This window comes from Euleptes europaea, chromosome 3 (assembly GCF_029931775.1).
Source record: "Euleptes europaea isolate rEulEur1 chromosome 3, rEulEur1.hap1, whole genome shotgun sequence".
Classification (NCBI taxonomy): Eukaryota; Metazoa; Chordata; class Lepidosauria; order Squamata; family Sphaerodactylidae; genus Euleptes; species Euleptes europaea.
This window is the reverse complement of record NC_079314.1, coordinates 57987034-57999794: the sequence shown is the minus strand read 5'-3', so window position 1 is coordinate 57999794 and position 12761 is coordinate 57987034. Positions and strand designations below refer to the sequence as shown.

At 42.7% G+C, this 12761-nt stretch overlaps 1 protein-coding gene across 10 annotated transcripts in view; it reads right to left on the bottom strand.

Annotated features, from left to right (window-relative positions):
• CADPS2 (calcium dependent secretion activator 2) overlaps positions 1-12761 on the bottom strand; it is a 401370-nt gene that overhangs the window by 28791 nt on the left and 359818 nt on the right. For 6 of the 10 annotated variants that reach the window (XM_056846117.1, XM_056846120.1, XM_056846118.1 and 3 more), the window contains one exon: positions 4149-4256. In XM_056846117.1, coding sequence (XP_056702095.1) covers positions 4149-4256 — 108 coding nt within the window. Of the gene's footprint in view, positions 1-4148; positions 4257-4742; positions 4761-12761 lie in introns of all 10 variants that reach the window. The other 4 variants (XM_056846115.1, XM_056846119.1, XM_056846116.1 and 1 more) reach the window with 1 other exon arrangement.

The following is a 12761-nucleotide window of genomic DNA, read 5'->3' as shown; positions in this document are numbered from 1 at the left end:
GCTGCAGGGAGGCTGCCCCGGCCCTTGCCCGGTTGTGCCGCTGCCAGGCCCGCGCCGCTTGCTGCCGGGAGCCCAGGTAAGCCTGCGGGGGGGGGGGAGGGGTTATAAGCCGACCCTCGGCTTATACGTGGGTGCCTAATTTTTCCCCATTTTTGGGGAGAAATTAGGCACCTCGGCTTATACGCGGGTCGGCTTATACACGGGTATATACGGTATTCCTCACAGGCCCCTGTTTGATGGTTGGTAGCACAAAGATTTTGCTGATAAGTTCAACAACTGCTCTACTAACATAGTAACAAAACACCAGCGTTCAGCATATAAAAAAGGCATTGAACAAAGAGAAGCACAAGCTTCTCTGTCCAAATGATCAACTGAGCTCCATAACAGTAGAACCCAGAAGTACCAAAGAAGTATTGAGATGGATTCAATTAAGTACTTAGGCACATACTTCATAGATAACATCAACAGTAACCACCCTACAACTGAATAGAATACAAAGGCAACCGGGTACAGTGAGGGGAAAAGTATTTGATCCCCTGCTGAATTTGCCCGTTTGCCCTCTGATGAAGAAATGACCAGTCCATAATCTTAATGGTAGGTTTATTGTAGCTGTGAGAGACAGAATAACAACAGGAAAAACCCCAGAAACCCAGAAGACAAAAGTCAGAGATTGATGTGCAATATAATGAGTGAAATAAATATTTGATCCCTTTGCAAAAGATGACTTAGTACTTGGTGGCAAAACCCTTGCTGGCAATTACAGAGGTCAGACGTGTCTTGTAGGTGGCCACCAGGTTTGCACACATCTCAGGAGGTATTTTGACCCACTCCTCTTTGCAGATCCTCTCCAAGTCAGTAAGATTTCGAGGCTGATGTGTAGCTACTCGAACCTTCAGCTCCCTCCACAGATTTTCGATGGGATTAAGGTCTGGAGACTGGCTAGGCCACTCCAGGACCTTAATGTGCTTCTTCTTGAGTCACTCCTTTGTTGCCTTGGCCGTGTGTTTTGGGTCATTGTCATGCTGGAATACCCATCCTCGACCCATTTTCAATGCCCTGGCTGAGGGAAGGAGGTACTCACCCAAAATTTGACGCTACATGGTCCCGTCCATCGTCCCTTCGATGCGGTGAAGATGTCCTGACCCCTTAGCAGAAAAACACCCCCAAAGCATAATATGTCCCCCTCCATGTTTGACGGTGGGGATGGTGTTCTTGGGGTCGTAGGCAGCATTCCTCCTCCTCCAGACACGGCGAGTTGAGTTGATGCCAAAGAGCTCGATTTTGGTCTCATCTGACCACAACACTTTCACCCAGTTCTCCTCTGGGTCATTCAGATGTGCATTGGCAAACTGCAGACGGGCCTGCACATGTGCTGTCTTGAGCAAGGAGACCTTGCGGGCTCTGCAAAATCTCAGTCCTTCATGGCGTAGTGTGTTACCAACTGTTTTCATGGTGACTATGGTCCCAGCTGCCCTGAGATCATTGACAAGTTAACCCCGTGTAGTTCTGGGCTGCTTCATCACCGTTCTCATGATCATTGCAACTCCACGAGATGAGATCTTGCATGGAGCCCCAGACCGAGGGAGGTTGACAGTTAGGGTTAGGGCTAGGGTTAGGGTTGTCACCTTCTCACCAAGCTGCTTGGCAATAGTCTTGTAGCCCAGTCCAGCCTTGTGCAGGTCTACAATCTTGTCCCTGACATCCTTGGACAGCTCTTTGGTCTTGGTCATGGTGGCTAGTTTGGAATCTGATGGATTGATTGCTTCTGTCGACAGCAGAACCCTAACCCTAGCCCTAATCTGGCTGGTTGATAGGGGATCAAATACTTATTTCACTCATTATAATGCACATCAATCTCTGACTTTTGTCTTCTGGGTTTCTGGGGTTTTTCCTGTTGTTATTCTGTCTCTCACAGCTACAATAGACCTACCATTAAAATTATGGACTGGTCATTTCTTTGCCAGAGGGCAAACGGGCAAATTCAGCAGGGGATCAAATACTTTTTCCCCTCACTGTATCTTGTGCTTTCTGTTTAAAGCACAGGATAAGGACTATGCATTAAGCCCCCATAGCAGTCTAGTAGCCCATCCTAGCCTGATTTTGTCAGAGCTCAGAAGTTAAAAAGGGTTGGCCACAGTCAGTACTTAAATGGGAGACCACCAAGGAAGACTGAGTTGCTATGTAGAGGAAGGCAATCGCAAACCATCTCTGCTCCTCTCTTGCCATGAAAACCCCACAGTCCTGGGGCTGCCAGGAGTCGGTTCTGACCTGATGGCACACAATTGATGATGACAGTAATAATAATAATAATCAGCTCCCGATAGATGCAAGGCCTAATGGTCTGGCCAAATACCCATAAAATATGCAGAAAGCATCCTGCTTCAACATCTCTTAAATGTGGACTTGTACATAAGTTTTTAATTTCTTTTTTTTAAACTACAATACTATGGGGAGGGGGGACTTGCCATGGATATCAACCCATATGCTTGCAGACCCAGCAAAACACCAAACTGACAGAGATGTTGCTAATATGGTTCTGGTACTTTGTAGAAATGCCAGCTGGAGGGATTGGTAGTTTTTCTACCCTTGCAAGGCATTAAAGCTTTTGCAAAAAAAAAAAAAAAAAAAAATTCTTTTCACACATATTAACACTTTGCTTCTTAAAACAGATGATACTTTTATTTTAGAGCTGCCTGGCAGTCTCTCCGACTAGGGCACTTGAGCGACATGGCTCATTTTAAGCAGCCAAGACAGAAAACAACCAACACTGACATGGCATATCCACGGCGGTGAGGCTTATGCGGCAAGACCTTCTGCGACTGCCATGAGCGAAGTGTCACAGCAAAGGCTGTGAATTGCTGTTATGAAAACATTTGTGGTAACTTGCATAATTAAAGGAAAGTGCCAGAAAAAAAGCTTTCTAAAATGCTGTGGCAACAGAACATAAATAGATACACTTTGTGGCAAATAGCAAGGGGGTTCAGATTGGCGACTGGAATGGACTGGTAAACCAGCAGGGTCTGTACTGAGATGTTACAAACATAACACAGTTTGGACATGACGTAGTCAAGTCAGAAATCCCTGGGCTTATGCTCATCTTCTCTCCTTCACTCATGCACTGTGCAGAGACTGAAGACTTCACATTTTAAGAAGACTTCAAATCTAACCCCAATTTTTGTGGTTTAGAATAGCACTTCATGGGCAACAAACTCTTGAGTTACTAAGGCATCTGAATTTTGGACATCACAAGAAGTTATACTTTGTCTGAATGTCATCTAGATGTTTCACAGAGCATGTTTGATTAATTTGGGTATTATTTTAAAACACAAAAAATAGGGTCACTGCTCCATTGGAGTGGTTGTTTACCACAGCATACAAAATAGAACAGCTGATGCAATATATTTTGATCCAACAAATGCTTGAAGTAATGGTGATGATAATTAAGAGGTTAAAACTGCCAAAAATGGTAGAAGTTATGTAGAATAGTACAGGAAAGTGCCCATGATGGGGAGAAGGCTCTATGGTCCCAATCTGAAGTTATGTAGAATAGTACAGGAAAGTGCCCATGACGGGGAGAAGGCTCTATGGTCCCAATCTGAACCATGGCCCAACAAGCTTCAGAACTGAGTTCCCAGCAAGGAACTTGCAGCTGACATCTGACTGAAAGCTCCCTTGGAAAACAAGAGCTTGGAACTAGATGTTGACAGCTGAGCGTGGTGCTTTCTCACTCAAGCCATGTTGCTGATTGATTACTCTGGCTCTCTTCAGACTACAGTTGACTGGGATCAGAACAAAATGGAATATTTTCTTTGCATCTTAGGATATTCTGTAAAGCACTGCAGTATTTATATATGAGAAAGAAAAGCAACATTTCATATTTAAGGAGACTCCTGGACTCCATAAACTACCTGGCATCTCATTTCAAGATTAGAAAAAGAAAAGTAATGTTAGAATGACGAGCCCCAGTATCTATTCATTAATTTGGCCCCCTACAACTGCACTTCTTGAGTAGGAAGCATCAATGGTAAACCAAATCACAGAAGGAACCAACAACTACAAGTATCTCAATATGCAATTGAAACATAAAAGAGGAGCTCAAAATATTCAGATGCATCAACCAGTAAATCCTCACAGAGGCAGCTACTTACATCAAACAGTTTTTCAATGTACATTTCTTCATTGACCTTATCACGAAGTATATCTTGGTTTTGACGAACAAACATAATATAAGTATCTGCAAGATCCATCCCTGGTTTCTGCAAGAGATAGAGATCAAGGGGGTATAACTTGAATGTTAAAGTTATCTTTTTATATACAAATATAAATAAATATGTGTGTGTGTGTGTGTGTGTATATCTATATATATCTATATATATATCTATATCTATATATAAACATGCACATACATGTTTTTCATCTTATCTGAAAATTCATCGCAAACACGGTAGCAATTTAGAATAGATCTACATTTTAAATTGATGAAGTCAACTTCCTATAATGAAAGTTGACCCTAGGTTTCTTTAGGTTCTTTTTTAGCGAATGCATAAGTGTATAGTTCAGTGATATTTATGTGCATTTTGCAGTTGTTAAAATGAGAAAACAATAAAAACAGAAAAGCCCCCCCAGAGGATGAATTTATATTGATTATGTATGAGTAAGCTTCCAGAAAACCAAATGGGAAAATACATGCGCAATAGTATGAAAAATATTAAAGTCTATTATATTTACTCATCCATACATACACGGTTGTGGTCTGTAGTCTGGATGTACAGTAGCATAGCATGGATATGAAACAAAAGATGGATACATTACAAGTCAGGAAAACACACAGTATTTTCTGCTGCTCTCCCCTCCCACCTTCTGCCTCCCAACCCGTGCCCATGTGTCAGTGTTGAAGCCAACTCTAATCTGAACTGGATGAATTCATGACATCAGTAAGAAGGAGAAGCTGCAGACAAATTAAACTGACTTCCTTTCATTCTTTCTTCAGACCCTAACTGGAAAAACCAAACCAACACCAACAGCTCTACGAAGTGTTGGCAGAATGATGATCCCAGGGACATGAACTGTTTCCAAAGAATGAGCTGCGAGTATAAAGCCTATAAAATCCTGAGCTCTGGAAGATGCATGAAGAAAATATAAGGAAGTAGACTACCCTGCCACAGAGACTCAAATGAAAACGCACGGGAAACAACACTAAATAGAAAGGCTGGGTTTTACAACTGAGACATTTTATGCATTCTCAGTTTCTTTGCGTCTAACTTCTGGTTTCTTTGGGGTTTCCCCCCAGTTATGCATGCGTTTTGCTCTCTCCTATGGTCGATTCGATGTCACACAGCTTTAAATGAAGTGTTTCTCCCTGTAGTTTAAATCAGCAACATTTTGTGCTTCATAAAAACTGATGTTACATTAAATTGACCACTAGAGGAAGAAATATGTGTGCACAACTGACACCACCATCCCCCGGAAGAAACAGGAAGTTAGATAGGAGGAAACTGAGAATCCATAAAAGGCCATTGTCACACAGTACATTTTGCTTGCATGAACAGCCCTGGAGGGGAAGAAATTGGGAACTGAAAAATCAGCTGAATAAGACCTAAGCTGAACGTTGTTTTTCCCTTTCTACAAGGTAATTTAAAACCTGGGTGTGGCTGAAGGTGCAAGCCAAAGGTTAAGAACTAAGGACTCTTTGGTTCTTAGAATGTAGCCTACAGCTACGAACTTGCGCAAACTTTGGTGGCAGAACCAGCAACAGCCCAAGAAGACCTTGGGTGTTATCAGATACTTCAAGAGTGTATTCAGGACCTGTTAGGCTATATGTCTATTTAAACTGTATTTTGTTTTGTCTATGTTGTTTTGTGTATGTGTAAAGCTTCTGCAACCATTTTTGTGATGGTTGTTGTGTAAAAGAATTATGATCAAATTCATGTGGCTAGGACAGCATCAAAGCATCTACATGGAGTTGGGGAGATGTTTGGATCCATGAATAATCCCTCTAGACTCTTTTCAAGAAGCCCCATAAGCTTATTATGATTGTTAGTCTTGAGGTTCAGAACTTTCAGCAATGCACATCTTCAAAAATCTGGACAATATTTAATCTACACAGTTGATACTGGTAAATGCACAGTCAATATTCGTATTATGGAAATTAGTTAACTTTTATCATAAGAAAATATGTTGGTGTTTAACTACTTAGTGCAAATAATGATTTTTTCCACTGAGACGTATTTTCCCCCTTCATAACACTACTGCAAGCTAAAGAACAGAAGACAGGAGATTTGAAATTCAGTGCTATAACCATATGGAAGTTTAAATATTTAGTAGAGATCAGTTGCAATGACAGTCCCTGAATGTGAGTGAATAACCAGAAACCTTGCTGGTAAGAGGCTGGGAAGATGAACAAGACATGAAGGGAAACCCCCCAATTCACATCTTTCTTAGTGGGCTGTGGATTCACAGGGCCTGGTAAGAGTAGCCATTTTATTATGTTTCCTTCCTACAGTGCCAATAGAATGGTGCCATGAATGTCACCATCCCTGGGTTCCAACAATTCTTTCAAGAGCCTGGACACAATCTTTCACCGAACACTCAAAAGTAAGAAATAGTGGCTTGGTGAGTGGAAGTACCATTTAAAGTAACTGAAAGGTGTGTAATCTTGCAGGTCCAAAGAAATGCTATCAGAAGCTCAGACCTCTCCAAACGCCATATGTTTTCAAAATTTACCACATTTTTCTATTTTAAATAAATCATAGCAATCTAGCATAGAAAGCCTAAACAGAATTATACCATTCTAAGTTTCAATGGACTTAGAAGGGCGTAGCTCTATTTAGGATTGCACAGCAAACCAGAGGTATCTCTTTTGTTTTACCAAGTTTGCTTTCTTGGAATAATCTTATATCATATTTAATTTTACCCTTTTAGTTTTCAGGATAGGGTTGAGGATTTGGATAGTCTGTTAATTCCATCCAAGGTAATAAATTGGATCCAAGACTCCATTCCACTATTTGATAGAGAAGGAAATACCGTATTTTTCGCTCCATAAGACACACTTTTTTCCTTCTCAAAAGTGAGGGGAAATGTCTGTGCGTCTTATGGAGTGAATGCCGGGTGGGCGCGTGCGCGTCGGGACGGCGCGAGCCGGCATTCCCCGCCCCGACGGCCAGCTGGGAGGCGGGCGGGGCTGCACAGAGCTGGCTGGGCGCGTGCGCCGGCTCGCGCCGTCCTGACACGCACGTGCCCAGCCAGCTCTGTGCGGCCCCGTCCGCCTCCCAGCTGGCCGTCAGGGCGGGGAACGACGGCTCGCGCCGTCCCGACGCACATGTGCCCAGCCGGCATTCACTCCATAAGACAAGTTTTTAGAGGAGGAAAACAAGATTTTTTCTTGTTTTCCTCCTCTAAAAACTAGGTGCGTCTTATGGTCAGGTGTGTCCTATGGAGCGAAAAATACGGTAAATCACTTACCATAGCAGTCTTTAAATCCAACACAATACCTTTAACATAAAACAATTTTGCCATTCTATTGATAACAAAACTTGGATCTCAGATTTAGATGCGGAAAGTCTCTGATCATAGTGGAATTTTAACCAATTCAATTAAAAAAACCAAATGAGGGAAATTCTGGGGGAAATCTAGCAGCTAAACAAGACCTGGGCTGAGCTTCCATTTCCCTTCCTATTACGGCTATTTAAGTCTGAGCATGCCCAGAGGCAGAACCAAAGCTGGGTGGGGGGGGCACAGTCAAATCACATCCAGCCTTTAGCTCTTAGCTCACTGGCTGTGGCTCTGAGTAGGCTGTCCCAGTGGATCCAGGATAAACCCTGGATGTGACATATTGTATTCTTTCTTTTCTCCTATTTATGTAAATTATGTTTTCTTTGTATTTTGTAAGTTCTCCCCAATGGAAAGAAAAGCAGCATAAAATCAAATATATATTTTTTAAAAATAGCCATGGTGAATACCTGTGCAGATGGAACCTGTAAAAACAGTGTTGCACTTACCTGTAACTGTTGTTCATTGAGTGGTCTTCTGTGCAGGCCTGCATGGGACTGCGCTTGCGCAGGCCAGCCGCGGAGAACTGACTAGAAAGCTTTTAGGAGCTTCAGAGTGCCTGGAGCGCTCCCCCTCCCCTCCGTCCCATGCCAAGAGCGAGCCGGCTTCCCGCCCAATGGTCATGTGATGGAGGGGGGAGGAGCGCTCCTCCCTCAGTTCTCCCTTTGCCGCCGTGGAAGAACACAATAGCCACTAAACAGCCCACAGCGGGGAAAGGAGGGAGGGATGCGTGCCTGCACAGAAGACCATTCGATGAACAACAGTTACAGGTAAGCACAACACCGTTTTTCATCTTCGTGGCTTCTGTGCAGTCCCGCATGGGAGAATAGCAAGCTCACCTACCATGAAGGCGGGTGTGGGCTTGTCACCAAATTAAAAGACAACTCTCCCAAACAGCTGCTTCCCCCCAGGAATCCACATCTACAGGGCAATGCTGGAGGAATGTGGACAGAAGGACCAGGTTGCCACTTTACAGAAGTCTTGGGGACCTGTCGTGGCAAGGAAAGCAGTGAAAAAGGAGTGAGCCCTGTTGCAAGGGGCCTCCACCTGGAGTGGACAGTTTAAGTCAGCATTGCTATAAACACAAAGTCTTGCAGTGTCCACCCACCTGGAAGCGGTTTCCAAATAAGCTGCTGCTGCTTCAGCCTTCCATGCACCAAACCAATAGGTTGTTTATGTGCTGTAATGAACCTGAAAGACATGGTCCTCTGGCACTGAGTGCATGAAGAGATTGCCCAGTTAGTGACTGAGGATTTGGAAGAAAACAGGTTAGGCAATGGGACCTTACCCTAGGTCGAACTCCAGGCTAGGTAATACTACCTTAACCAGATGGAAAGTGAAAACAGACCAATAAGTCCCCCCTCATTTTGGTTAAAATGATAGCAACCAGAACACCACCTTAGTGGATAAAAGAAAAAACAGGTTAGACGTTGCCATTATACCAAAGGTTTTATGTATAACTGATACTATACTATATAAACTGCAAAGAATAATAGGGGTATTAGCATATGGAAAAAAATAGACTAGTGAAGACCCTCAAAACCATTAGCAAACTGGAGCTACAAATATTGAATAAGAATTAATCAGGAACAGAGGGCTGAGATGACCGTCAGATGTGCTTGACAGGAATAACAGCCAGGGTAGTATCATTTAATAAGCATGTGTTATGACACCCCACATAAAGGTGAAGTAAGAGATTGCAAACCGTCTGACCTCGATCATCCAAAAAACTAAGCCCACTTGGCAACATAAGATGATCATATGTGCAGTATGCATAATGCTATTCACAACATTGTAACTCTAGGTAGGTCCCGATAGATGGTTGAGATGACCACGCCACCAAATGTAGTGAAGGGACATTGTGGCACAGTAGGGGCTATACCCTGATCAGATAGTCTTCTTGCGAAAGTACCCCAAAACCCCATCAGAAGTAATCTACAGATTGGGAAACAGAAAACATTGTGGCTAATAGGAACCTAAGAGCATCACTGGTGTCCTGGGTCTGTGGAGCCAGGGAACAAAAACGCAGCATCAAAAGAAACATGGCCAGTGGAAATGGAAAATCTCCCTGAAGGCCTCATGGCAGCCAGTGTCCCAGAGAAAGTAGGGACATTTTGCATCAGCACTTGAGATAAAAGTCTCTACCAACCAGGGAAAAACCATATTCCCTAAAAAGGGAAAGCAGGGAACATAGAGTGAGGGACTACTTGTGGGTTGATGAACCTTGTCTGCTCAGGAAATCTGTAAGAGTAGACTTCTCCCACCACCTGGACTGCCGGGAAGGAAATGTGTTGTTTGGTCCTTTGCTGCAACTGGAAGAACCTGGGACAGCAGGACAGGGAACCCTCCTTCATGCTATAGATATTTACGTTGCCGTGCTGTATGCACTCATAGCAACGGCTGAAAAAAGGTACAAAATGGTACTGGATCGTCCTGACTTCCAGAAGAAGAATGGGATCTCATGAAGGGAAATATTTAGGTAAACACCTTTGAACAAGTGCTTGTGAGAACCTTAGTACTGGGGTGAATACAGCACAGTTCTGGATATAGGAAGACTGTCTTCAGGGGGTATCAGCATAACAATTGCCCTGTCAGACAGGATCTGTACCACTAGTCTGGGAGGGAGCAGGAACCAAAGGAGTATGCAATAATCCCAATTGTACTAGGGGACGACAACTGGAGACATTTTTTTGGGGGGGGTATGGTTTTTAATGTCCTCTTGAAAACCTTTGTTTTGTAAATTCGGCTACCAGAGGTCTAATGGTCTTAGGCTGATGATCCACAATACACACAGAGGGGTATATTCACCAGTCTCAGAACCAAGCTGAAACCCATTTGTTTATTTGTTTGTTTAATTTTAATATTATTTTATTTTATTTTGAAGCCACAAAGTAGATACCCTAGGATCCAGTCCAAAAAGATTCTTTTTAAGAACTGATCTACACTTGTAGATAAATCGTGCAGCTACCAGAGATTGAAAGGCCATGGGCCATTGAGTCACTAAAGGTTTGGAGAAAAATCATTTAAAGTAGCTGCCAAGAATGCTATTCTTTGAGTAGGAAGCAATTGGGATTACAGAAGAACAACTAGAAAACCCAATGACCCACAGGGATTAGGACGCGACAAACAGGCACAATTGCAGGACTGGTAAAAATAATTGTCCAATAGCTCATAATCCAATTATGGATCTACAGCACCACCTGCTGATGGCAGGAGAACAAGTGCAACAAGCCTGTAACATGCTAGGGTGTAAGGTCTGAGTTCACCTGTTGAATCCCAATCACCAAACGTCCAGACAGGGTATTCTAAGAAGCTGGTTTATTTGGGAAGCATAAGATGAGTAGCAGGAACTTACGGGGAAAGGTACGAGGACTCTAATGGGGGGGGGGAACGAGCAATATGGAACATATACAGAAAACCAAAGGCACAGTTGGATACCAAGCCAAGCCTGGTTCCCATGATAGATTACAGTTATCAGACCAATGGAGAGTAAGCAGTCAAAACAACCTTCCAAATAACACGACCTTGGAGGGCAGCTGCGCTCCCAGGCTTGGAGCTCACATAGGGCCAATTAACATAATTGTCCTTAGGTACAGGACTACAACCAAAAAAGGTAATAGAGGAAGGACTTTCGAAAGGGAAGTTTCCTGAAAATTGGGCACCTGTGGATCCATATTAAGGAGCCTGAGGCCCTGTCAGGGTCCCTTATCAGCATTTTTCCTTATCAAAGAGAAAAATACTTAGAGTAAAACTTGTGTGTTCTTAAATAAAGGGGTTCAGTTGCAGTGCAATATATAGACCTCAGCAGCAATTAACTCAGTATGGCGGGAACCTGGTGCCTTGGATGGTTAAGAGCCCCATTCAGCACCTAGCACTAACGTATCCAGGAGTTAGCATTTATTAATCTGTAGTCATGCCACCTGAAAAGTCCTTGGGAAGTCAAACAACCTGTGAGTTGAGGAAATTTTCCCCTGATGTTGGGTAAACGCAGTATACACAGTAAACACAGAATGCACAGGACTTATCAGAAAATGTACATAAGTTGCTTAGGCTAATTACAGCCGTAACACTGAAAAGTATTCTTCCCTTAATGGGAGATTCAGTGCTCCTGCCCAGAGTCAAAGGGGTAGCCCCAGCAACCCCTGGGAAAAAAATGGGAACCTGACCCATATTGAGATAGAAGTGTCTCAGCAACCATCAACTAGGTGAGGGATACTGTAAGAGGAATCCAGCATCCTCCTTTCAGCTTTATATAGATTTTTCACCTTCTAGGTCAGTGATGGCGAACCTTTTAGAGACCGAGTGCCCAAACTACAACCCAAAACCCATTTATTTATCGCCAAGTGCCAATACGGCAATTTAACCTGAATATTGAGGTTTTAGTTTAGAAAAAACAACTCATACATTCACATATTTTGCGTTAAAAGAAAAACACAATAACAGAGCTTTCAATGATACAAACAACTTTTTATTGAAAGGTAAAAGTTTGCATTTGGCATGCATCTCTCTAGGACTCGTCCTCTGATCAGCCACTGGACATTATTGTACATAAGTAAACAATTATACTGTGCCTGAACCTCCTCAAGAAGTGCTTGAAACTGTCGAAAATTCAGAGCACGAGCCATGATGTAATTCACCATTTTTGTGACATCTTTGAGGACATGGTCAATTTTTTTGAACAATTAATGTGATTTTTGTTGTTGTGTGCATGCTGATAATTTGTCTACCCTTGGCTCATACTTTAAGTTTGAGAGCAACACATGCAGCACTCAGGTCATCTGTTAGCCGGTTTCTGGTGTCAGATTTGATATAATTCAAAGCTGAAAACAGCTGCTCACAAGCATAACATGATCCAAACAAAGTAAGGAAAGCAATCCCAAGTGCTTTCATTGACTTAAAATTATTTGGCAGAGAATTCCACACTTTAAGGATTTCCTTTTCAGAACTAACTGTGCTGTCCTTTGGCATCCCTTCTATCTTCTCAAGTGTTTCACGCAGGTCATATAATTTATTTTTCCAGATAGAGCTTTCTTGAAATTTTATTAGCTCCATTTCCAGATTTTCTAAATCTAACCAGTGTAGGAAGGAAAGATCAAGTTCTTCAAATTTGGCTCTATCTGGAGAAGTAAGAAAACACAGGGTTGTCTCCATCTTACAGAATTGTAAAAATCTGTTACTAAAATTCACCTTTGCAGCTGCTACAATGCTAGAAA